The 27,232-nt window shown below is 36.6% G+C and overlaps 2 protein-coding genes across 7 annotated transcripts in view; one reads left to right on the forward strand and one right to left on the reverse strand.

Moving 5' to 3' along the window:
* Window positions 1-1,163: 1,163 nt before the first annotated feature.
* On the reverse strand, window positions 1,164-25,835 carry Slc25a27 (solute carrier family 25 member 27). Of its 5 annotated transcripts, none has more exons than XM_046426250.2 (9): window positions 25,519-25,835; window positions 22,529-22,720; window positions 20,747-20,831; window positions 17,815-17,937; window positions 15,273-15,385; window positions 12,290-12,374; window positions 10,787-10,879; window positions 9,675-9,777; window positions 1,164-4,698 (listed from the first exon to the last, which is right to left on the reverse strand). In XM_046426250.2, exons 1-9 carry the CDS (start codon window positions 25,565-25,567, stop codon window positions 4,627-4,629), a joined length of 915 nt encoding a protein of 304 aa, XP_046282206.1. In that variant the 5' UTR covers window positions 25,568-25,835; the 3' UTR covers window positions 1,164-4,626. The 5 variants fall into 5 exon arrangements, with proteins under 5 accessions (XP_046282206.1, XP_058429179.1, XP_046282205.1 ...); XM_058573196.1 differs by having other exon boundaries at window positions 1,164-4,546; window positions 25,478-25,835; XM_046426249.2 differs by having other exon boundaries at window positions 1,165-4,698; window positions 25,478-25,834.
* A 183-nt stretch (window positions 25,836-26,018) lies between these two features.
* LOC124080344 (24-hydroxycholesterol 7-alpha-hydroxylase) overlaps window positions 26,019-27,232 on the forward strand; it is a 117,576-nt gene continuing 116,362 nt past the window's right edge. Inside the window, exon 1 of one of the 2 annotated variants that reach the window (XM_046426254.2) lies at window positions 26,019-26,386. In XM_046426254.2, coding sequence (XP_046282210.1) covers window positions 26,195-26,386 — 192 coding nt within the window. In that variant the 5' untranslated portion in view covers window positions 26,019-26,194. The remainder of the gene's footprint in view (window positions 26,387-27,232) is intronic. The other variant, XM_046426255.2, reaches the window with a different exon arrangement.

Below are 27,232 nucleotides of genomic sequence, written 5' to 3' on the forward strand. Positions count from 1 at the left end.
TATCAAATTCCAGGTTTGGCATAATAGTTACTAAAGTGATATAGGTGATGCTTCTTGAAACTATGGCATGTTTAAACACACATGATCTTCTAAAAAAGGAAGTTGAGCATTAAATATGGTAAATGATGAAATCAGAGTCATTACCTGAAATAATGCTTCTGCAGGTAGGAGGAATACAAAATATGAATTAAATATGTATGTATAGATGGATTTTACCTCCTACAAAAATCCTTCTCATTCTGCAAATACCGTCTATGTTCATAAGAGATGCAGAGATATATTACTTGGTCTTTGCTTTCAAGCAGCTCATTCTGTGTGGGGGAGTTGATGTGTACCACTGTGTAGCAGGAGAAGCAACAGGAGTACGGAGGCTTTGAAGCTGTTGAAGGCTTCCGAAGGAAGCAGCAGGTGATCATTTTAGGTATTAAGAGTTTAACTAGACAACCAAATGAAGATGAATGGGTGGTGGTGGTGGGAGGAAAGTTTAGAGGCACATAATGATCCTGCTTGAGAAGCAGCCAAACATGTCCGGGGAGATGGGTGCAGCAAGGCATTTTCAGGGGGTGGTGACAGGTATGCAGTGAAAGGTAAAGGCCAGAAAAGGGCAGGGAGTGGGGAGGCTGACAGGGGATAGCATTGAGGATTTTAGGTGCAGGAAGGAGAAATTGAAGGTAAGAATACAGGATGATGTGTCTAGAGCTGTCTGTTGGAAGACTGTTTCCCCGAGAAAAACAGATTTCAAGGTGAGACAGTCCAGCCATGTAAGAAATCTGTAGTATATTTTAAAGTCTGAACAAAATTTTCCAATCTTAAAATATGAGGAAATAAACCGAGGGAAAAAAACACCAGTAAATTTTTTTAAAACATGATATCAATGTAATGGTGCCTTTTAGTTATAGACTGGTGAGGTTCTAGAGATCAATCATTTCATCTGGTAAAGAAATGGAAATCCAGGGAAGTGAAGGGATTTGATCCTATTTATATTATGTTAGAAGTAAAGTCCAAAGTAGGATAGATTTCAGGTTAAGTTCTTCTTCCACATCATCTGTTGTTCAATAATGTTGGACAACAATATTATTCTTATTATATATATATATATATATATATATATATATGTGTGTGTGTGTGTGTGTGTATATATATATATGTATATATACACACAGATACATATGTATGCATGTATATACATATATGTGGTCATCATCTTTAAAGAATTCTGGTTTAATCAGGGATAAGAGGATAATTTATCCCCCCCCCAAATTTTTAATTACCAAGTATTAAAATTAAGCATTTTTCCAAGGGAGGGCCTGAGAAAAACATGTGTGACTATATGAATTATACATAAATATGCTTAAAAATTTGGATGATAACAGGAATGCCAGACTCATAAATACAAATTCTTAAATTAATACAAAGTTAGGTGTTTCATGTTATATGTAAGTGCAAACAATTTTTACTGAGTACTTAATAGCAAAAAAAAAAAAAAAGAAAAAGAAAAAGAAAAAAATGCTACTACAAAGAACAGAAATCACAGAAAAACAGAACATGTAGTCCCTCTCACTAGTGTATAATAACGAAACAGGATTTGAATACCTGAAAAATACATTATACCTAACTAAGCAAACTTAAGAAATACTATCTCTTTAATTAGATATATATGCTAATTATACAAAGAAGAGAGAACTCTATATAAACAAAAATAATAATTCTATATAACCAAAAATATAGAACTCTATATAACCCAAAATACACACACATATACACACACACACTTTTCAATGAGGAAAAAAAATCATCTGAGAAGAGAAAAAAATGTGAAAGCAAAGCAAAGGACTGAAATGTCAAATATTACCAATATAGAACTAAAGAGAAATAGAGAAGCACCACATAAAGTAGTGTTATAATAAGAAAGGGAAAAGTGGAATTGTGAAGCCTATGAATATGTACAGAATACCACAGAAATTTGTATTCCTTGTTATTTACTGGATTATTTTGGAAAGGAACAAGAAGACCCAAGTTGGCAAAAATAAAGCAAAATTCTAAGATAATTAATGAATGATTTCACTTGAGAAGTGTGACCATGATGGGCTATATGTTAGATACACAGGATTCAGTCAGATTATGGATTCAGATTAAATGTTCAAACCAAAGCATCATGACTCCATTCTAAAATTTGTACTAGAAGAAATTCAGATTCATTTAAAATGTATGAGACAAAAAACTAAAAAGAAAACCTGTTTTTGGAAGATGCAACATTGCTGGACTGGGTTATTGTGAAGATGACATAAGACATTTACTTGGTATCTAGTTAGTGCACAATAACTATCAGATGTAATGATCATAATAATTAGAAGATCTGCATTTTTATCCTGGCTCCACTATTAAGTCACTATGAGCATGCACAACTGTACTTCTCTGAGACTCAGTTTCCTAACATGTAAAGGAGATGAACCCAAGGAATCATTTCAGGTTAAAAATTCCAATTCATGTTGATTCAGGTACCAAGGAACTTACTTATGCAATGTTTTAGTCCCAAGCCCCCCCAAAGAATAAAACTAAATCCTTTTTAAAAATAATTCAGTTGCAATGTAATTATTTTGATACAGTTTTCATTTAAATCTTATAAATTACAAAACATAAAAAATCAAAATTTCCCCAAAGTTGTTCAATACAGAACACTAGGGATTTAAGCACATAATATACGTTAAGTACATTTGACAAATCAATTACAGATTGGCAAATGCAATGGAAAAATAGAAAACCTAAAGAGGATTTGAAGAGATTAAAATACACATTTTGCAACAATAAGCCACTGCATATTATTATATCACATTATAACATATTTGAAGTGTACTTCCCCCTCTTAAAATGGCAGTGATTATACATTAGTGCAACCACAGAGCACTTGTAAAATTGTTTCTGTCCAGCAACATCCAACATCATCCGTGTTCATCATAACAAATTCTATTCTCTTAGTTCCAGGGTCTTTCTTGGGCCTGAGCTTTTTCAGTTTTCCTATTTTAACAGTTACAGTCTTTTTCCATATGTGCAGCAATCCATCCAGAACTGTCCACTGTCTAAGGATGGGGGAGCATGTGGGATACTGATGAATCTGAAGAAATCTCCTACCTTTCTAAAATAAGAAAAGTGATGGGCAAGAAGTACCAGGGTTTGAACTCAGGGGCACTTGACCACTGAACCACATCCCTAGCCCTATTTTGTATTTTATATTTTATTTAAAGGCACTGTCTCAAAGAGTTGCTTAGTGCCTTGATGTAGGCTGGCTTTAAACTCACGATCCTCCTGTCTCAGCCTCCTGAGCTGCTGGGATTACAGGCATGTACCACTGTGTCCGGTAAGAAAACTGATTTGGTTCAAAGACTGGATACATGACTATATACCATAGACTGTTTATACTTATGACATTTTTGGCAAGAAAATTTGTCAAACTGAGTAAGATTCAGTAGATTCTGATTTCTTTTTCTTCGTCTCTTCCCTTACTCCCTCTTTCCTTCCCTTAATGTTAGGAAAGCAGGGTAAGAAAGGACACACATCAGAGTTGGCTAACTTCATATCAGTCTTGTTTTTAAAATACCACTGAAAGGCGGATGGTAACAAAGGATGCTTTTTACAAAGGGACCTATGCAGCTGAATTTTAACCAAATCAACTGTGATTCTTTTATTTATTTTTTAGTAGATGGACACAATACCTTAATTTTATTTATTTTTATGTGGTGCTGAGGATGGAACCCAGGACCTCACATGTGCCAGGAAAGCCCTTTACCATTGAGCTGCAACCCCATCCCCTCAACTGTGATTCATTATAACATTCTTGAAATCCAGTGATAAATCCGTGTTGAAATGGGACATGTAACAAGGCAAATGCTCTTTTCTTTTCTCATCTTGATTCAGAGTCTGTGGCTATCAGGGGAAGTTACTAGCAAGTGTGGTGGAATGCTAACCAATGAACACAGGGCGAAGGATGGGCACTGATAGCAAGCAGCTTTGCTTGACATCCAAACATCATCTCAACTTCACATTTATTTTTTAATCCTCTTTGCAAGAAAATGTACATCCATTTCCTTCAATAGTAGGGAAGCTCAAGATGTTTTTTTCATGAATTTTTACCTCCCTTTAATTTACAATATGTATACTTTACAACAACAGAGGAGTGAATTGTTAAACTTCAATTATAAACACTGACATAACAGGTTAAAAGTATTTCTTAAGCACTACGTATATATTCTTCCATATTCCTATTATCTTCTTCAGCTCTGAGATGCTGGCTCCCTCCTGCTGGCTCCCTCTAAGCAGTCTCTTCAGTACAAACAGCATCTCAAGGGCCAAACCATCTTGCCCAAGATGAAAGTCGTCAGGGTTCCGTTCTTCTTGAGAAAACAGTGTGCTGGGTCTCCTGGGATAGCCTTGTGAGATCCGACCAGATCACTTTTAGACAAAAAGAGGAGTCAAAGAGAACTTGGGTTTCCAAAGAAAAATAAAGTGCTGCCCCCTATAAATCACAGTCTCTGTGGAGTAAGGTGTCTTCCTAAAGAGGTAGAAATAATAGGGGGTGTGTGTTGCAGATGCCCGTATTTCAATAATACTGAACACTGTATCTTTAAGGGCTTAAAATGGACTGACTCCACTCATCTCTCTGATTTTTTCATAAGTAAGCCAGAACACCAATGACCAAGGGGTCTGAAAGATTAACCAAAGAGGTTAGTGCGTATTTCAAAGCAAATTATAAATATTCTACATATATGCATATACATCTTTTTTTTGAGTGACAAAGTAATTTTGAATCCATGTAGGCCAAAACCAAATATCTTGTCTTTCATCTTTGTATATCACTTTATAATTTCAAAAGCATTTTCATGTCTTATTTATCACCTATTTCTCTAGTATATGTATAATATGAAGGAAAAGTCATGATGTCCCCATTTAACAGATGAGGACACTGAGGTTTAGCAGTCAAATGCCTACTGACATGGTGCAGAACTAGACCACAGCCTTCTGTTTTCCACTCCCAGGGTTCTTTGAAATAACCACTTCTGGCGATAGCGCTAGAACTCAGATGCCTGAAGTCCAGGCTGGGCCCCTTTACACGTAGTTTGTATATGCAGCATAACAACTAGACTTAAAAACTTGAAAGAAAAATAAAAGATTATTCTTTAAGAGATCATATATAAACCCCCAAACCTGATGTCTCACAACATGTATATCAACATTCACATTAACTAGGGAAAACAGCTTCTATCTCAGAAAGGTTTGACTTTAACCTGAACAAAGGACTTCTAAAAGGAGACAGGTTAGAAGAAGATATAATAAACACTAGTGTGTACACATTGAACACCAAAGGAAACCTTAGATCTAATTCCTGATTGTTTGGTTCTGATCAATACTGACTGGAGAGGAACTCCATCATACTAGAAGAGAGAGAGAAACTTAGGCAATTAGAATACAAATGTATTTGGTTAGGGAGTTTGTAAAGCTGTCATGTGTACTTGTCATATGTTCAGAAATACTGAACATGTTACATTGGTAACCTGAGAATTTACTAAATAGTAAATTTAGAAGAACACATTTTAGTTAATGTATGAAGACATAAAATAAATAATGATTATAAAGCTGTAAAGATACCATATTCTTAGGACAACCGAAGTGAAGTGAACCAAAGATCTAACTGTAGTCAGATCAAGGAGGGTGTGCACTTAGTTTAAACAATGAAACATGCAATCACTCCTAATTGCTGTGGTGATTGGATTTCTTCTTCATGTTAAAGACAACACTATATTATCAAAATCATACTCAAACAAAGTAAAAATTAACTAGGACTGAGCCCAACAAGGTCATATCACCTCTACCTAGTGGAAGGGGTTGGGGAGAGCTTAGCTGGGTTTTGTATCGAGTTTACAGAGGGAGATTACATAGCCCAAGAATGTGGTAGGTAAAAAATGAGTGAGGTTTTCCTGAGTCTCTGCACAGGAGTGCATGCAGACACTGTTTACTTATTGATTTCCTCGATGGCATAATTATGATCACTGTAAATAATCTAAGTGTAGACGAACCTATGCTGTTTCCTCTAGTCTGCCTTTTGCACAACTACTGGAATAAAAGCAGAATGCTTTGCCATGCCTGTTATTGTGCAGCTGGACACAGAAGAGCTCTCTTGAGTTGATATTCTGAAATATTAAGTCTATAAATAGGCTCTTCCTGTGGTGATTCTGTGGTAAGCCAGCAACCTTCTAATTATAACTTGGGCCACCATATAGCCTGAATTCCAGAGGAAGCCTGCTGGCCTGAGGTCATCAACACCTGGATGACTTGCTCTATGTGTAGTGCACTGAATATTCCAGGTGCTTTGGTCTAATCACCAGTTTCAATGAGTTCAGCTAGGTGAGTCTGTATTGTCAAGACCAATTTACTTAGAAGTGTTCATGAGTCAGGCTTCTGAGCTCAGACTCATGCACTGTGGAAAATCAGCATGCAATGGTACCCTGGTGATCTTTGCTGGTTAGCCATCCTTTCTTTGCTAATACCTCTCCATCACTACATATTATTTCTATTGTGTTAGAATTTCTGTAAACTAACTGCAGGGTCTTGAGCAACTCAGTTTACTGCATTAGTAAGAAGCAGGAGGTTTTGAATTGAACAGACCTGCCAGCAATGTAGCTCTGCCATGTACTAGCTGTATGAATTTCAGTAAGTTTCTTAAACATTTAGCCATGTTTTCTTATCTGAAAAATGAGGATAACACTACCTGCTTTACTGGGTTCCTAAAAATAGAGTCTAACAATAATTAATGTATGCAAAGAGCTTTGAACATATTTAATACTCTTTTGTCATCTATATTTCCTAAATCTCACATATAAAGAGAATGCATCTACATTAAATGTACTTGTAAAATCTTCCTGCCCCTCATCCTGACTGATCCTAACTTAATGTTCTGGCAATGTATCACCTGAACTAGAAACATAAAAATCCCATTTTGTTTTTTCTGCCCCTTGCCTTCCATATATAATCAGTTACAAAGTCCTATGGCATTAACCATAAGTGTCCTTAGAATGTTTTCCTTCCGTTTTGTACAGTGATTTCTTGGTTAGACCACTATCAAAACTTTCTTATGCCCCAGTTTTACATATGTCATCTCTACTATGTTCACAGTAATCTTAGTGTGTTGTTCCCATGATTACACAGGTGCTTACTGACTGCAGGATCACCCCTAGACCACTAAGCTTGGCCTTCAAGGTCTTTTCCATCTGGGTCCTTGGGGAGATCTTCAGCCTCATCTCCTGCTACCTCCCACTGAAGACCTTGTCTCCAGACACACTGAATTGCTGACAGTTCTTCACACTCACCGGGCACACACATAACATGGTGCCCAGGTTCCCATTGCTTCCTCCTATTTCTCTTGACCAATATGTACTGAGGCTTCAAAAACAGCTCTGCGTAGAGTTTTGTTAGTTTCAGATTAGGTTACAGCCATTTCTATTATATAAGCCATGTTCCCACAGGGTATTGTTCATACCACTGACAGGTACTAATGCAACCCCTGATGCTACCTCCTCCAGAATCAGGCTGCCTGGATTTGACACTGGATTTGTCAGTGGTATGAATATTAGTTAACAGCCATTTTAGCCTTGCCAAGTTATTCAGACTACATTTTTATGTCCTCCTCTATAAATGGGGAACAGGAGACCAACTTACTGCAGAAATTGTGGGGCAAATTCAATAAGTTAAGTCATAAAAATAACTAGCACAGTTTTCATCATATACCAAGTGTTTCTGTGATATGTATTTAGAAATATATATCATTACTAGGATTTTAACTACTTACTTAACTTCTAAGTTTTGTTATAAGCTCCTCTAGCACAAAGATTCTTATTCATTAGTATATTAGCTATGCCTGTGATAATGTCTGATTAATGTAAGTCAAAACAAAACCTACTTTTTCAGTTTTGAGATAATACCAAGGTACTGCATAATCAATACCACCAAAATAATGTTTGTGCGTTTTTTAAACTCTAGTACATTTTTTAAATTTTTAAATTTTTTTTCTAGTACATTTTGTATCAGTTATTGCTTTGAGCTATTATTTTGATTATTAATTCCATGTTAATAAACATCTACTGTCCCTTAATAATCATTTATTCCCAGAGCTTCAATTACCATCTATATGTTGGCCGTGCCCAAATCTAAATCTTCATCCCCAATTCTCTTGTAAGGTCCAGACCTATATATTAAATTATTCATCTAGACCTTTCCACTCAAATGTGCTATGCGTATCCAAACCTCCCAGATCTAAAACTAAACTCGTTTTACTCCCAAACTGTTTTCCTTGCAAATAATCCCCGTTTGGAGATATTATATCAACCTTGATTGCTCAGGGCCTGACTTTTCTTATCTTCTCCTCCATTCCCCTATCCTCATCCCATTGGTCACATTTCTACTTCCTAAATTCCACTTTATTAAGCATCTTCTGTCCCATAACCAACTCTCATCTAAGCCACTATTATCCTCATTTATCACTACTCTACACTTTTCTCAGCCCAGGAAAGCTAGAAGAATCTTTCTAAAAATGCAGATTTAATCAAGCCAATGGCCACCACTGTAGGGTTCAGGTGGCCCTCCTGAATCAAGCCTTTCACTCTCTGCCTGGGGGCCCTGTGCCTTGGCCTGCTGGGCTTCCTTGTACTCATCACGCTGTCTTGTCTACTCCAACTATGGCTCTCTACAGAGTGCTCCTTTCTGTCCCTTTTACCTGGCCAAGTTGTACTCATTACTCCAATATCAGTTACAAAGCCTTCTAAGAACCAGAGGGTTTTTCTTAACTTCCCAGGATAGGCCATACTTGTTTGTTACACATTTCTATAGCACAAGAGCTCTTCCTGTAACACTCATCACTTCCAGTCTCTTATTTAAGGCTAAGCCCTTAGTACAGGGCTTTGCATGAAGTAGGTGTTCAATTAAATATGTATACACATGTACATATATGCTATATATGATTATTAATTTTGATTATTTGACTTTCTAAATCCATAATTTGTCCATTCTTTCAAATATTTTCTAGCTTACAAAAGTCATGAGTACCTTATGTTGTATTTATATTACTTAAACAAATCTAATCCTACATCTTAATTCACTTTAAAATATAAAATATATTATAAATAAATATATATATATATATATATATATATATATATGTATAAAAATAACATTTAAACCAAATAAGGATGATATAATGGTTTCTCATGGAGCAGAATTTTAAGGTAATCAGCAGATGTAACATTTGCCATCAAAGTAACAAATTTTGTTTGAAACTGCAAACTTCTCATAGGAAAAATCCCTACTGAAATCAGTATACTTGTCCCAATCTACTGTATTTTAGCTAAATAGACTACTAAAGGTTCTATATTACCAAAAATCTATCCACTGATTTTATAACAGATTACCAATCTATTTGTTAATAGAGGTAACTAATTTAATCTACCAAGAAAGGCAATATGGCTCTGAGGAGAGGTGAAAGAAAACTGAACAAGATTTAAAACAGAAAGGATGGATCTTCAGTTGGGAGAGGGGCCATTCCACAAACCAGAAGAGAAAAGGGAAAATGTTTATAGATTTAAATATAAAGAAAAGAAAAAGGAAGGAAGAAATAAAATGTCCAACTTTACCATTCGTAGCCAAGCCGGTAAAAAGCCTTTATATAGACTCATGAATCCTTCTCCTTGAACAGCCTGAATCAGGCAATCGCTTGATGATTTATACAGAAGTCCCCTAAAAGGGAACAAAAGACCTGTTAAATTTCCTCAGTATAAACAGACACATAAATAAAATTGTCTAAAAGAATATTATAAGTTAAATATTTTCTGCTCATCTTGAACAAATAATATTTGTGGTCTTAAAGATATAGATAGCTTCATTTGAGCTTAAAGAAATTTTCAAGGCTGACTTCTGATTCATCCACCCTTGATCTTATACTTAGAATTCACTTCATCTGATTTCTTCCAGAGAGGAGGGACTATTTCATATTGACTCAAATTCTCCATGTTACCTGAAAGTGAAAGGCTTTTGAAGAAAGTGCTGTGTAAATGCTCAGCAGAGAATGCTTTCAAAAACTCTTTGAAAAACAAGTCACAATTAATTCCTTGCCTTGAAATAATGGGATTGTTAATTAGCTCATTTCCACAAATACATAGTAGTTTTTCATCAGACAAAGAGGAAGTGATTACATAAAAACAATTTCCTCTTTGACCACAAAAACACATAAATACATTTCTATCAAGAATAATTACAAGCTGGGAGCAGTGGCACATGCCTGTAATCCCAGCAGCCCAGGAGGTTGAGGCAGGAGAATCATGAATTCAAAGTCAGCCTCAGCAATGGCAAGGCACTGAGCACTCAGTGAGACCCTCTCTCTAAATAAAATACAACACAGGGCTGGAGATGTGGCTCAGTGGTCAAGTGCCCCAAGTTCAATCCCCAGTACCTCCCCCCAAAAAAAGGATAACTACATAAAACAGGCACAGTGTCACACGCCTGTAATCCCAGTGACTCAAGAAACTGAGGAAAAGAATCACGAGTTCAAGACAAATCTCAGCAACTTAGCAAGAGAGACCCTGTCTCAAAATAAAATATATATAAAGGGCTAGGGATATAGCTTAGTGGTAGAGCACCCCTGGGTTCTATCCCCACTATTGCAAAAAAAAAAAATACCCAGGAAAGTATCTTCAAAAAATTGTATTCTTATAGACAATCACACAAATATAGAAGAATTTCTCATTACCTTCCTTGTTTATCTCGTGGTTGATTCATTATTCGACTTTTGATAACATCAGCTGGTGTTCCCAGAACAGAAGCGACCAGTCCAGAACATAAACTGTAGATACAAATTAATGAAATTGAAAGATAATATACAAGACCTCCTATATTTTAAGGAAGGGGAATTGATACTTAAAAAGAATGGAATCCTAAATATATTATTATAATATTCTTTATGATGGTGCTCTTTTAGCTTAAGATCAGTGCAAAATTGATTCAGTAAAGAAGTAGAAAGAAAAAGATAATATCAAAAAGAATTTCAGGCAAGGGGCTGGGGTTATGGCTCAGTGGTAGAGTGCTCACCTAGCACATGCTAGGCGCTGGGTTAGATCCTCAGTACCACATACAAATAAACAAATAAAATAAAGGTTTTGTATCCAACTAAAATATATATATCTCAAAGAAAAAAAATGTCAGGCAACAGATCCACACTGAGCACCTCCTGGTACCAGACATCCTTTTAGACCATTAATGAGGCAGGTAGACCCTGACCTGGAAGAGCTTACACTCTACGTGGGGAGAGGCAAAGAAGAGATGAATAATTTCAGATGTTGATAATGCTATAAAAAATAAGATGGGGTAGTGTGAGAGGGAAAAACTAGGTGACAGGCAGGCAGGGAAAAGTTCTAGGGGGTGACAGCATCACTGAGTCCCCTTTGTGAAGACCTGAAGGAAGGAACAGCAAAGGACCTGAGTCCAGAGTGCTCCTGGTGTGTGTTAGTAAATATATGTATCTCTAAATATCATTGGTTTGACACTATTTTATATTCTTTGGGGGTTATCTCAATAGCCTAGAGGGATCCAGAATTTGTAAACAAGAACAGAAGCTAAATGAAATGACTCCAATGTTAAGGACAGTAGACATCTAAAAACCAATTCATTCTCATGGGTAATTTGAACTTGTGATATGGAGAGATTGAGGAAATGCCCCTGCTTGGAGTGCTTTTCTTTCTGTTCATCTCTAGAAGAGTCACATTTCTTCAAATTCTTATCTAATTCTGCCTTTGTGAGTCCTTCCAAGTGGTTATTGTTTCTCCCTCCTCTGAACCCTCCAGTGACCATTTTGTTTCAGCACTTACTATGCAGTGTTTTTATACTTGTCTTGTTCTCCTGTTGGTCAGCTCCCTAGGCAGGGGCTGGATGCACTGTTTGTGTGTCAACACAGGGGCCTACACAGCAACTTTAACACAAATTGACCCTGGGATGGCCCCATCAAGTTGTAAATATTTTGGGAGGTTTAATCTGAAATAGCCTTGTGATTTTATCTCTCCTCCCTATTTTAACTGCAATAAAATTTAAAAATATTACTCTTAATGAGTGTACTATCATCCTTCTCTAAGGGTGATACCACTAGATTCCTGATCGAGTGTCCCCAAGTTGGAATTTATGCCACAAAAGCCAGAAAGGGTGATAATATAAAAAGAAAAAAAAAACAAAAAAACAGGGTCATACTAAAACAATCCCTTACCTGGATAAACCATGAGTAATGATATTGTCCTCAAGGGGTGTATTCAATATCAAGTAGTGCTTCACTGTATCGTAAGTGGTTAAATCTGGCAATGGAAAAAGAAGGTTTAAATATTCATTTATGCAACAATGAATGTCTTTTGCGTAAAGAGTATACTGGCTTGTGGCAGGAATGTGTACCGGAATGAAATATAGCATTCATTCAGGCAGAGGATGGAGGAAGAGGAAAAGAGGAAGAGGTGACACTTGGATGTATCATTTGAATACCTGAATCCAGCTATGACTAACCTGAGCTCAACCCCTGGAATTTTTAGCCAACTAATAAATTCATTTTGGGGTCAAAGTTAGGTTGAGTTGAGACTCCATCATTTATAAACAAGTGGCTCCACGGATGGAGAGAAGCATTTAAATTCGTGCTATATCTATAAGAATACATTGCCTAGACGTGGTGACTATTTAGAAATAAGAAACAAATGAAAGGAACAGCCAAAAGTCATGCCTAGGTTTCTCACTTGTATAGCAGAAGGGATTGTTTTATATTTTGATATTATAAAGAATGGAAACAAAGATGGTTTTATATAGAGCCTGATTTTGACACATTCAAAGGAAAATACTTAAGATACCCCAAAAAAGATTCTGAGTAAGTAACTAGAATTTGGAAGAGAAATCTGGGCAATAATCTTAGGCAACAAATTGATAAACTACAATCAGAAAGGTTCTCTGAAAACCAAAATATCCAGTAATAATGTGATACACTAGACACAAATTGATAGAATAGCAAAACAGAAAATAGATTTACTTCCTTTAAGTGATACACTACTGGAATCCTTGAAAGTGCTCCTTATAAATTTCTTAGAATCATATAATTGGACTTAGAAAGGATTCTTTCATTGACTAATTCATCAAATGTTTAATGACTAATTCATCAAATGTTTAATGCATGAAAGATGGGGAAAATAAAGATGAATAAACACACAGTCCTTGCCTTCAAGAGGCTTGTATCTAGTGGAACAGGCTCATATCTAGTGGAACGTTCAGACATTAGAAAGCAATGAAATGAGCTACAAGCAGCAGAAATAGGCACAGGGAACTATAGAAACACACAAAAGAGCATCTAAGATAACATGCTGTGGTTAAAGGGATTGTGGAAGGTTCTGGAACAATACATTGGTGGAGAAGAATTCTTCAGACAAGAATATTACTCTTAATAGAGGATCTGTGAAGGAAAACTAAACAAAAGAACAGGGAAGAGGACAGAAAGGAGAGGGGTGAAGAAGAGCTATGCATGTGCAGGAAGTGGAACCTTTTGGCTCATGACTTGTTGCTTCACTCTTTCCAACAGGATCAATGAACCGTTCAGTTCTCTGAAAGCACAAGGCAAATCCTACAGACCATCTACATCATGCGCCAAAATTCCCACTTTGTTCTGTGGGTAATGAGAAGCCAGTGCCAGGTTTTAGGGGCATCATAACATGTTCATTTCCTTGCTTTGGATGACTCACTCTGGATGCTGGGTACAAATTTGGAGAGGGAGACCAGATGGATGGCTGTGGCAGTGGTCTAGTTGAGAGGTTCTGATGGTTGGCACTGTGGAAATGGTTACTTTAAGGATAATAGGTGCATTCTGGAGAGGGGGAAACTTTTAAGAACTCAGAAGATGGTAGTGGTGAGTGTGAAGGCTGCCTTCTCATGCACAAACATGACTGACTGCTCTCAGAGATGAAACCAAGGAGGGCAGGAATGAGGCTTTCTTTTCTGCACCTCAAATTCTGTGCTCTTGTTTTTCGAAACAGGAAAGATCAGCAGCTTCCTTTTTTCACCGTTGCTGTGACCTTTCCTATATTTACTTCCTATGAAATTTTTGTCTTCCTTTTGCTATATGTGCATCAGCATCCATGGTTCACATCTTTCTCTATTATCAGTTAACAACTGATTATCTCAGTCTGATGATGGCTGTGCTGTTAACCTCTTCTTACAAAATATTTTAACATGTTCTATATTTTGAAGTTAAAATTGCTCTCTTAGTGGAGTCACCTATCAACCTATAATTTATTTTTTTTTTCAGTAATGTTGTGTTTATTTTTTTAAAATTTGTTCTTTTAGTTATACATGATAGTAGAATGCATTTTGACATATTATACCTACATAGAGTATAACTTCCCATTCTTCTGGTTGTACATGATGTGGAATTACACTGGTTATGTATTCATATATGAACATAGGAAAGTTATGTCTGATTCATTCTACTATCTTTCCTATTCCCATTCCCCTTCCCCTCCCTTCATTCCTCTTTGTCTAATCCAAAGTACTTCCATAATTTCTTTATTTAAAAAATACTTTTTCTCTCATATTTTCTCTAATGTTCAATGTAACTAAAAACTTCACCAGTAGTATATATTACTATTTTAATAGCATGTCTTAAATAAAAATAAATTAGTATTTTTCTGAGGTATCTTTTTAAAAAATTTAATGTTCTTCCAGCTTTATTCAGGTCTGACTGACAAATAAAAATTGTTCATATTTAAGGCATAAGAAAAGAAACTGAGAACTGAAAATGAGAAGCGAAGGGTAGAAATGAATAAGAGATTGTTTACTTTCCTGGCCTGGGTGCCAGTCTGAACAAGGTGGATTATATAGGAATAGGAGGATTGCCAAGGGTAAGGATTTGGACATTGTAGATATAATGAACATCAATCTTAAAAGGAGGTAAGGATTAGAGAGAAGATTAGAAATAGTTTGGTCTTTTCTCCTTATTTCCATAATTGGTTTTTCTTAAGAAGAAAATCCTTGTCATACATTACTGTAGAATAAGGTAAAAATATTCCAGGAAATATATTCAATTATAATAAACATAAAACATATGGAGCCTGTGGCTGATATATGTTATTATAAATAATGAAATAAAAATGTTCATATCCCTGATACAAGAGCATGCAAGAATTAAGTTGTTTGAACTTCTCAGAATTCAATAAAGTTTTCATTACCTCCCATATTCACCAGTGCTGCTCTTTGTATATTGGGGACCCAGCCTGCCCACAGCCCACGTATTCCTCCTTCAGCTAAGATTTTTGCAAAAGCATGATGCACACCACGGAATCTAAGGAGAATAATAATGAAATGTGAAAAGTTGGTGTACTCTTGAGAATGGAATGCAATCCAATAAGCTTCTCCTATAACTGTTATAGAGTAAAATAACATTTACTCAGAATTGTTAGAAATTAAAGGAATTCATGTAAGTCTAATATGCAGATAAACTTATTAATCCTTTAGAACACCAACATTTGATTTAAACATTTTTAATACAAATCATGATAAGTTGTGTCATCTTCTCAGATTATTAAAAAAGATCAAAATATCTTTCTTGACATATCATTGGTAGGCATATTAAATATAGGAGGAAACAGTGACAGTCAGAACTTCTGGATGCCTCTTACTAATGTTGCAGGGGACGTGCAAATTTTTAAAATTTGTCAAACAACATTAAAAAAAACATTGATTCTTAGGGCTAAAAATGTAGCTTAACAGTAAGGCCCTTGCCTAGCATGTGCAAGACCCTGGGTTAGATGTCTAACATCACAGTAAAAAATAAAACAAACAATAATAATAAAAAAGAAAATCACTCTCCTATAACTTCATAAAAGAAAGAATATTTATAGATCAAAAGTAGAATGCGCAATATTCTAAGAATTTTTAAAATTAAATGATTTGAGCTTTATGAAAATTTGCTATCCTATCTTTATTTTGCTCACATTTCTGTAGACAGGTGAAAAATGGTGCTGAAGCATGAATCAAATCTGGGAGCCTCTGATGTAAAAGAAAAGTCTGGGCTTGATATGGACAGAAAAAAATCTGGAGTCAAACGTCACATTTACCACTTACCAGCTGTATGGATTTTACTAAGGTATTTTACTCTTTGAATCACATCAAAAATATGACATTCTTGAGATGCATAATTGCTATTATACTACAAGGAATCACAAATGATCACTGTAGCTAAAATGTATTGTACCTTTACTAAGTAGCAGTCACTTTATACATGAGATGCATTTTAATCTTGAAAGGTTTCTGAGGTATGTGTATTATTATTCCAATTTATATGTGAGGAAACTGAGGCTAGAATGGTTAAGGAATTTGACTACTATTACAGAGCTAAAATGTAGTAAAGCTTGAGGCTGGATTGGACCCTTGGGCTGATCCCAAGGATTATGCTGTTTACTACAACATTAAGTATAGTCAAACCCAAAATTTCCAGTGTTAGGGATAAAAAAGAGGATTAAAACCCTGGGGAATCAGTTTAAAACATAGCTTTTTATTTTGGTACCGGGGATTAAACTCAGGAGCATTTGACCACTGAGCCATATCCCCAACCCTATTTTGTATTTTACTTAAAGACAGGGTCTCACTGTGTTGCTTAGCGCCTCACTTTTGCTGAGGCTGGCTTTGAACTCCCAATCCTCCTGCCTCTGCCTTCCCAACACTTTTCTCTCCAGTCAAGGCTACATCACTTCTCTCTATTCAAAGTCATTAGAAGTTGTTACAAAATGACCAAATGGGGCTCTGTAAACTCCTCGTTTAAGTCAGAGTTGTGTCTTTTCTCCTCTGCTAGGCATCTACCCATTTTCTGAAGGCTGAAGGGGAGATGGGGCAATATCAGCCCAACCTTATCCTCCAGCATCTGCTAGAGAAGAAGTGAGTACAGAGAAGTGGTCAGGGGTGGCCTCCTAAAGATGGTTCCAAACCCTCCTCCTCCACCTCTGGCTTTGCTGCAGACCTGGAGGATTCAGACTCCACTCAGGTTATCCTGCACTTCCCTCTTTCCTGGAAATGATCTATCTATATGCAAAATTTGGCCCTTTCCCAGGGGAAACTGGCTAAGTGGCTCTTCTAATAAACTGCCCTTTGAGGAAAGGCTGACTTTGCTAATATAGGCTAATGTAATGGGAAGATTTTATATCACAGAGGCATAATTTTAAAAAAAAATCTTCCTTAAAGGGCCTTAGAATGTAGGGGGAATTAGATTAGAGAAGACCATGGGAACATAAGATTGACCTTGTTAATTCCCTTCTTTCTGGAAGACAGCAAGAAAAGCAATGTTATGCAGCTAGGCATGTTTACCATCACGAAAACCTTTTGAGAGAACCCCTTTTAAAGATGAAAATAGACTGGAAATGTTAAGTGAATGACACCATACAAACCATAGTGGCAAAGCTGGGGTGCATAACAGGGCAAACCTTAATAATAAAATTCTTTATATCAACCTGCAATAGGAGACAAATCTAACAATGTTGGCTGGGATAGCAGCAAAGAGTTATGAACACATGACAGAGAAGATAGACACTTTGTCATGCAAAGAAAAGATATAGCTCAGCTCTCCTCTTCATAAATATAGCTTCCAAATTTAAAAAAAAACAGTATTAATACCTTTACTGAATACTGGATTGGAAAAAATATAAATCCATTAAATAAATATTCAAAATATGATGATATCAAAGGGAAGCAAAAGCACCAATTAACTGGAAAACTTACCTCAGTGGTTTTCCTTCAAGTTTCCTTTTTCCTTCCATTTGCATCTGAACCTTCACTAGGTCAGCTGGGTTGGCTAAAAATTGGCCGATAACACCAGCCATCATCCCTCCAATGACTGACTTCCTAATTGTAAAAAGAGACATTGTTTTTAAAGTTGCCATTAATTTCACAAATTTTACAGTGAACCAGTACTAAGCTGGGACAGGCCCTGGGTAATAAATTTAAGACAAAGTGAAAAAAAAGGATATACCCAGATGAACCACAGAGAAAAAAATAGATGGTTTGGTTGTTTAGTGACAGGAGGGTAAAGGACCAAAAGGAACTAAAATTAAGATTTGCACTTTCAGATCTTACATGGCCTGAAATCCAAAGGAAAGGGTGGATGCTTCTAAGATATAAACAATAACATAAAAAAAATGTTATTGCAGAGAAAAACTTGAATCATTTAGCTGCAGTTTAATTCTGACTACCAGATGAGAAAAACAGCAGAGATGTAATCAACCTCATAGAAATGGGTACACCAAATTTTTAAAACTACTACTTTAGTAGTTTTCCAAGTGAAGGGCTTTGAAAATATTGCTCTTTGTGAAGAAACTTTTCCCATTCCTGGTCTAGTCTTTTTCCTCCCCCATCAGCCAACAGTGAGCAAAACTAGACAAAATGACTATAATCATAAATAAGGAGCTGAGTCAACAGATTGCACATGTAGAATTTTTCACCAGTAGTTTACACTACAAAAAGTATAGTCTGTAGTAACTTATGTTTCCCTTAACTGTATAAAGATAGTTTTAATTGATTCCCCTTAAATTAATTACTGGGGAGGTTGCGTATGTTTACATGTTTAATGAACACTTATATTTCTTCTTTTGGAAACTATTGACAATCCTGTCCTTATTCTTCCATTGCATTCTCTATATTTTTCATTGATTTGTAGGAGGTCTATTTGTATTATATATAGTATCCTATTTTTTATGGTTTCTGTTTTATATATTCTAAGTGACAGGACATAACATTCATTATCTTATCAACTCCTAAAAATTACAAAAGCTTAATGGTAGCTATTACTTGTATAGCTGAGGAACTGAAGATTTTAAAAAAAAGTGAAGCCCAGGTAACACAGTAGAAGAGTGGAAAATGGAGTTCATCTCTGTCTGATTCTAAATCACAATGTTCTAGGATATGCACTGGGAGGACTAAAGAAGGTACTCTGCTAAAAGACCAGCATAGGTTGGTCACTGGAAGTCACTATGGTTCTTAATAAGCAATGACATGATGACAATATGAGTCTTAGAAAGATTAATGGCATGAAAAAATATGTTATTGCAGAGAAAAACTTGAATCAAAGAGACAGCCTAGAAGTTGAGGGTCCGAACTATATGTGCTGATTTGGAACTGAGCAGCCTGCAGCTGTGGTTGAGATTGCAGGAGTGGAAGAGCACAGCAAACAGGAGGAGAGCAGAGATCCAGTTCAGTGGACACTAGGTGAATAGAAACTGTTCCCAGCATGGTGCTCTTCCCTTGCAAAACAGTGATGACCAAGACTGGTCCTTGACTTTCAAGGAGCCACCTCAGTCTTACCAGCAGGGAACAGCAGCAAAGAGGCAAAGAAGAAACCAGAAGAGATACTGAAAGAGTCAAAGAGTACAATATCCAGAAAGTCAAAGATGGAGGTACTTACAGGAGTGTCAGAGGAACCTACATTTAAAGGGAAATGAGGATTTGGTAAAAAGTCAATCTGATACATTCTTCATTTTTACATTCTGAGAATGAAGTATATTAGTTTATGTCTTCAAATCCCTAAATTCTTATGCATTTTCCCAAGCTTCTAAATTTGCAATCTAAACATTAGGGAATGAGAATATTCTAATGGAAAATTGTTTGCTAAAACAGGCTTGTTTAAAAAAGACAAATGCTCACAGAATGTATGTTTATTACTATGCCTTCCTTATGCTCCAAAAATAATTAAAAGAGCCCAAAACAAAATTACATAGGAAACTTGCCATTCTCTGTAATTATAAGACTGCCAAATCTACTAACAGGTATTTTTAAAGAAATTTAAAATCATTCAAAAAGGAGGCTAAGTACTGACAGAAAAAAAGCAAGCATTTTGCTTAAGTTTAGAGGACTAGATTTTACTATTCTTGTTTTTACTTAATGAAACTTGTACAAAATGAGAATGATGGTTTACTTCCCCTTGACACAGCCTTAAAGAAATGGATCACACACTAACATCTAATAATATAAAAGCCATACACAGTGTGTGTGTGGGCGGAAGCATGCATTAACCACAGGTCAGCTTGCTGGAGGAAGAAAAGTTATTATTTTCATCTGACTAAAATCCAAAGGGAAGAGTGGTTACTTCATTTTTGTGTGTCTTCTTTCTAAGATATATTTTTCATTTAGAAATTTGATTCTGGGATCAGTGATGTCTGAATAAAATATGGGTATACAGGTAACTCAAATGCACTAAACAAGAAAAACTTTAAGGATTTTATCAGATACGTAAGGCCTGACACTTACCAAATCATATCATCAAAAATAGCATTATTCTCAATTTCGAATATTGAGAATTCTAATATTAGAAATTGAGAATAATGTCTTTTGAGTGTTATAACCATAAAATGTACATAATCCAATGGTTTAATGTGTTATATTTATAGTCACCAAACCAAGATGATGATAATAATAATAATAATAATAATAATAGTGCTCCCTTATAATTCTTTCATTATTAAAATATTAAATATTTCTACATATGCATATTATGTCTGTTTACAATTTTCAGTAAACACTCTATTATTTGGATTTATATTGTAATTATTTGTTTTTTAAGCCTAAGCAATTATAATTGTAACAAATATACAGTTTTACATAAATAGATAAACAGATAGTCTTTGAGGCTATAGCATATTATTTTCAAAACAAAACTTACCAAAGGGGATAATGCTTATCTTCACTTTTGCCAAATACAACCTCCCGGAGATGTTCGTATGTGACCATCCGACCTCCAGAGTATACTGTATAAAATAGATCATTAAAAAGGCCAAATTCAGCTCTATGCTGAAAAAAATAAGAGAACAATCTACCCTGACCTAGACACTCTCTCTAGTTGCATCCTTCTCTTATGTAATTTATGTTCCTGAAACAGTCTTCTTGATATTTCTCAAAATGGGGTAGGACCCTCACTGATCTTTCTAGAATAGGTTCTTCCTTCTCTGTTTTGCTAACTCCTCCTAATCTTTCAGAATCCAACTCCAGTATATTTTTTCAGGAAGTGCTCTCCAATCTTTCCCCCAGTATTCTAGGCAAGCATTGCACACTCTCACATAGCAACTATCATACTCATTAGTGATCAACTTGTTCTTCTTGTTGATCCTTCCATCAGAACACAAGCTTCAGGCAGGTTCTGTTTGTTTTTCTTATTATGTCAGATGCCCTCATATGTACCTTGGCACACAACAGGTATTTACATTCAATTAACATATATAATTCACTGAATTTGTTATATTAACATAATGTTTTCAGTAACATTTCAAACTCAAAAAATGAATCTTATTGGTAAAGCAAAGATGGTGGTAAAAAAATACAAATGAAAAGAGGTGAAACACAAAACACTAGCACACAAAGGAGAAAATATTTTAAAAGATGGAAAGTAAAATTATTAAAATCAGCACTTGGTATTCATACAGAGAGCTTTTCTTGATATTTCAGCAAGTTTTAGTCCATATTTTAAGATAATTGTGAATATATGAAGTGTGAAAACCGTAATAGTCTATGCATGCTTGTGGTTATTTCTTGAGAAATATGCTCTTTCTCATCTGAAGAATTGCATCTTTAAAAATATGATGCCAGTAAATATTCAGTCTGGGCAATTTTCTGATCAAGGGTCTATCACCATATGCTTAAGGAAACATTATACATGTAAAAGAGAAAAATACTAAAATACCACACCTATCCTGCTTCCACTAAGTTGCTGAGGTTGGCCGCAAACTTGCCATCCTCCTGCCTCAGCCTCCCAAGCCATTGGAATTACAGGTGTGTACCACTATATATAGCCAGTTGCTACTATCTCACCACCTTTATCACTAATGGCCCACAGAGCTAGTTAGGCGCCCTGGGGAAGTAAGGCAGAAGTCACCTATGTTGCCTTTTCCCTGTGGCCAGAAGTGGATGAGGCAGGGATCTCTGCTCTCTTTTAGAGCAGCCTGGTCTCTGATGTATGGGACAGAGGAGATCTGGCATTACAGTAAATATATCTAAATTTTCAAAGAACATTAAAAAAAGGTAAATTTGTGTTTGAAGTTTCTGATGTGAAAGAAAGTAACCATTGTTCATGTTTCTTTTTTCTTAAACCATTAAAAAACTTTTTATTAGGAATATTTTCAAACAGCAAAGTAAATAATATATAACTTACCATTAAAATTTACCAACTGCAAAATGTACTTCATTCTTTTTCTTAATTATTTTGAAGTACTTCCCAGATATCATGATAGTTCATCCCTAAATACTTTAGTATGCATTTCTAAAAATTTAGGATAGTAACTCCTTAGTAACAATAGATAACTTTTTCTTCCTAAGAGATTGATTATATGTTCATTTATCATCAGTAGGGGAAAAAAAATTTAGCTGGCTTTTGGATACAGCTAAAAGGAAACACAGAGGAGACAAACACAAGACTCATAACAAACTTACCAGCTAGAATCAAGATAAATACCTACGTGTCTGTAAATGGCGGGCGTCACTCCTTGCCAAAGCTTTAGAAAGCCTTCTTCCTGAATGATTCCTAGGGCGGTGCGCACCATGCCCCTATAGGGGGCAGATTCTCTTGCATTGTCTCCCAACCGAGCAAGAGCAGCTTCTCCTTGCATTTGGAGTCGAGTTTTTGTAAGATCGAGGGGAAAGGTTGCTAACAAAAAACAAACAAGCGAGGGGAAAAAACCCACAACATTCAGAGAAACAAGCAAAAATTCTAAAATCATAGGACTAATGTTTTCCCAAGATTATTGGTTGTCAAATTTTAGAATTACAGATTTTCTAGTCCCATGCCCATGTACTCTAATTTGGCAGACTTACAAGGGTTTCAAATTGATTCTCAGACACTCCCAAATTTAAGAATCAGGGCACCAGAGCAAACTGGATCACCAATCAAAAGTCAAAAAGTGAAAAAACCCTTGAGTTCTTTTTATTCCAAGATTTCAATCAATAATCTACTTTAGTAACTTTAGTTTTTTCCCTCTACAATGAAAATAAATATCCATATTCTGTGGTGTCCTCCTGATTGCAACCATGATTGTTTAACATCTGTTGTAACTTTAGAACACTGTACTATGTATTCTTATGTACTATCATAAATGCAAGATAAAGCAGAATTTTATAATTTCATGGGTGATTTTTCACATGCAAACGAATCATAGCCCTGATATTTGAGATACAGAAGATTCAATGGAGTTCATAATGTCTTCTTTTATATAGAAGGGTGGCATGCTCAATATTTCTTAAATTAAGACATATTAGTTGTTTTCCAGCACTGATAAGTTTAAGCGTGGCATATTTGTAGGCTCCTTACAAGTTATCAACTATACTTGTAAAACCTTTTTCTGTTTACATATTGAAGTAGAGATGGATCTTTTACCTTAAAACAGAGTTAAGCTACCTGATCCATATAAGGAAAATCAAGCTTATAACTTGATTTTATTCACATTAGGACAGGTTCATGAACATTACTGACATAAGATTTCAATGATCACCACCTAATACAAATCTTCAACATGCCTTTTTCTTTCTCTCTCTCTCTCTCTCTCTTCTTCTTCTTCTTCTTTTTTTTTTTTTTTTTTTTGGTCCTGGAGATTGAATCCAGGGTTTACCACTCAACTATGACCCTGGACCCTTTTATTTTTTGAGACAGGGCCTATGTAAGTTGCCCAGGCAGGCCTCAAATATGCAGTTCTTCTGCCTCAGCCTCCAGAGCAGCTAGGATTAAAGGCCTGTGCCACAGCACCCAATTGAGCACGCCTTTTCTAAGAGGAGACGGAGTGGGGAGAAGGAAAATAATATTAAATATTACCACTTTGGAATATCTTGCCAATAGTTTCCCTGAATCAGAATTAGCTTGTATATGGAGAATTAAGAAATGTTGTATTGACATAAGAACCTGAAGAAAAGTCACAAGAAACAGGAGCCTCTAAGTACAAATTATGCCTCTCAAAATATTTTTTTTTCTTTCTGGTTACTAGATGTTTTGGGGTCTGATCCTGAATCAATTTGTAAAACCTTGAATCAATTTGTAAAATTTGTACTCAGAATCATCCAATATTGTGAATCCCTTGCTTCCCATCTCCATTCCCCACACAGTTCTCTCCCTGAATTTTTTACAATAGCAGTCTTCCTGCACAAAAAGCCATTGAGTCATAAGGAGAAACATCAGTTAAAAAACAAACTGGAAATACATCTAATTATTCAGCAATCTCACTTTAGATTTCTTTTAAAGTTGATAAATTTTATTTCAGGAAAAACAATGAAAAATAAAATCCCTCCATCAGCTTTGAGAGGAAAGGACAGGGTAAGGGCAAAGGGCAAGTGTGAGAGTACAAAAGACAAACAACAGCATGTGCTGGCTCTGCCAGAAATGCAAAATAAACTCATGTTAGAACAGGACTAACATTCACAAATGATTAATGCATCAGAGGTATTCCTCTTTTGTGTGTGTGTGTGTGTGTGTGTGTTTAGTGGGCAAGAAAATGTAAGGGTAATCTTGAAATACACAGTTAAAGCTTCACAGGGAACACACAGGCACTCTACTCACAAAACCCTTGGAAGAAACACCACCTGATCATGCAAGGGCATCATAATTTCCCTCTGGGTGGTCTCTCAAAGTTTGCTCTGACTCACTTAGCAGATCAAACAGTTCTTCTAGGCTCTTATGATAACCTAAAAATAGCTTCATCATAATAAGTAGCACATTGTAATTGTCTTTCTCTGCATGTCTTCCCACCAGCCTTGTAAGAAGGTCAGAACAGGAACTGTTCAACTGTATATCCTCAGGCCCTACTACTGTAGTAATTACAATGATGTCGCAATTAATAGGTGCCCTGCCTTGAATTTAGTATTTACATATCATTGACTTCTCAGGATCCTTCCTGTAAAGTAAACACAATATAGATGAGTTCAACTCAAAGAGGTCAGGTAACTGGAAGATGTTAAATCCATGCTCAACAATGAATGGTTAATAATTGAAGTCCCACAAGGTAAATCCACAACTTGGATTTAAAAGACAATGAGACTAAGTGTGTAAATCTTGTCAGAGATGACCCCAATAAGGATGAAAAATGTATTTTTTTAAAAAGGCCATCCTTACCAAAAGGAAAATGATTCATTGAGAGGAATGACAGCTTATGAAGCTTCTAAAAGTATACATTCGGACACAACAGCACATCTCTAAGGGAGATTAGACGAAATTGGACCGAAAGCACCTCAGAGACCTTCAATTCCTTCTCCCAAAGCTGGCCTTGCCTCCACCCTGCTGCTTTGGCCAGGCAGGCGTGCAAGAAGAGGGCGCAACCTCTTGGGATGCACACAGCCTGGAGCGAAGCAGCGCGCCCATCCCTCCCCCAGCGCCACGGCGCGGCGACTTGCCGAGGAGGCCCAGGTGTGGGCGGCCGGGTACCTAGCTCGGCCACTGTAGCCGCGCAGCCGGACAGTACGAACTTGCTTGCTCGGGGCCATCTCTGGGCGAGTGGCAAAAGCCTCTCCTCATCCTCCGGGTTAGACATTCAGCAGCAGGTGTGGACGACAATGCACCCCTTCTCGCCGGTGCACCCGCTGCGCTGGCCTGCCAACTTGCCACGGCGGCCCCTTCTCAACCCGCAAGCGGTCGGGTAGAGACCATTTCCCCCAGAAAGGCTCGGTGAACCCGCGCCTTCCTAGCAGCCCCAAACTAGAGTGGTCCAGCGGCCCCAGTCAAGAGCCGAAAAACAAAGCGGAGCTATGAGGCTTCTGGGAAATGTAGTCCGCCGGACTCCGCGACTTCTCTGATTGGCGGGTAGAAAGACGCCGGTTAAGCAGTTGTCCCTAGGTCTCCATGGCAGCAACTCTTACTCCCTCCCTCCAGCCCCGCCCCGCCCCGCCCCGTCTAGCCCAGCCCAGCCCTTGCCTGGTTTTGGTGGTAGCCAGGATTTGAAATAGAAGAGGAGGTGGGAGGGAGCGATGATGCAAACATCACCTAAAAATTGGGGCGGGGAAAGGAAGTTACAATTACGAAAGAGAATTAGCTGCAAAAGTTGGAGCGGAAAGATTGGGAGACTCGGAGGGTCTTCCCTAGCCCACAGGGTACGAGAAAGTGCCAGGTCAGCAGGACTTTGTCAAACTTCTTTCATTTTGGAAAATGATGGAACAAAATACAGAATTGATTTCCCTAACAGTGATTATAGCCCTGGGTTGCGTTGCTCTTTTCTTATGCCTTCAACGAAAGAATTTGCGTAGACCTCCGTGCATCAAGGGATGGATTCCTTGGATTGGAGCTGGACTGGAGCTTGGGAAAGCCCCTCTAGAATTTATAGAGAAAGCACGAATCAAGGTATGTGGCGCGCGGGCGGGTTTTTCAGAGAAGTTAACATTTTCCTTTTTATTTATTTTTTCATTAGATTTCAGGTGCAATATTAGAACACCGGGAATATACCTCCTTCCCGCAATTAAACATTGTTAATAAAGCATTTTTAATCCCTCTACTAACAATCAACAACCATGTCCTACGAAAGGTTTTGCGAAGGAGACGAAATACAATGCAGCTTGCATCTGCCTTACTGGAAGTAGAGATTAACTTTTAAGTGTTAGTTACTTCATCGAAGTTAATTTCGAAGTGAATACATTTTAACTAAATGCTTGCAATAGTTGTGAAAAACAGAAGTGTAATGTGATTTAAATTTGTGAAAATGAGTGATAAATTCGTATCCAAAATGGAGCTAATACCAGGATACTGTAAAAATTGCTTGCAAAATTGTTCTTTACAAATGTAAGGGGTACTGTTTTTCTTGCTGGTATTGTTATTGATGATGGGTGGTTGTAATAGATGTTTTTGTTCTTAAAGTGTCTTTCAAATGTTTGAGCATTTTAGGGAAAAAACATTTGCCAGCCTTTTAATTTCTATTCAATTTCCAGCCACCAAGATTTTGTGGTGATGCTAACCATCATCATTATTGTGTATTGTATTACAATATTTTCTGTGCTTCCTCCATATAGGTTTCTATCTGGTTAGCCCAATTTACAAAATAATTCTATATATAGTAGTAGCATTATATATACTTTTGATGGTTTACCTTAAAAATTTCTGAGATTCCAATTTGGTTTAAAATCTTGGGGAATAAGTGAAGAGAACTAAGATGAAAATAAGAGTAACCAAAATATCACACCAGAAATGAAACAT

This window comes from Marmota monax, unplaced genomic scaffold (genome assembly GCF_021218885.2).
Source record: "Marmota monax isolate L192 unplaced genomic scaffold, Marmota_monax_Labrador192_F-V1.1 WCK01_AAM20220418_F8-fsc00187, whole genome shotgun sequence".
NCBI lineage: Eukaryota > Metazoa > Chordata > Mammalia > Rodentia > Sciuridae > Marmota > Marmota monax.

Excerpts from the sequence above, each read along its gene's own strand:
- Slc25a27 (XM_046426252.2), bottom strand. The coding sequence starts at position 25,583 with ATGTCTAACCCGGAGGATGAGGAGAGGCTTTTGCCACTCGCCCAGAGA. Across the intron at positions 22,721-25,477 it reads GGCTACAGTGGCCGAGCTAG|CAACCTTTCCCCTCGATCTT; the intron begins GTACCCGGCCGC and ends GTTTTTTGTTAG. Across the intron at positions 10,880-12,289 it reads ATTACTCATGGTTTATCCAG|TTTATGTTCTGGACTGGTCG; the intron begins GTAAGGGATTGT and ends TTGTATCTACAG.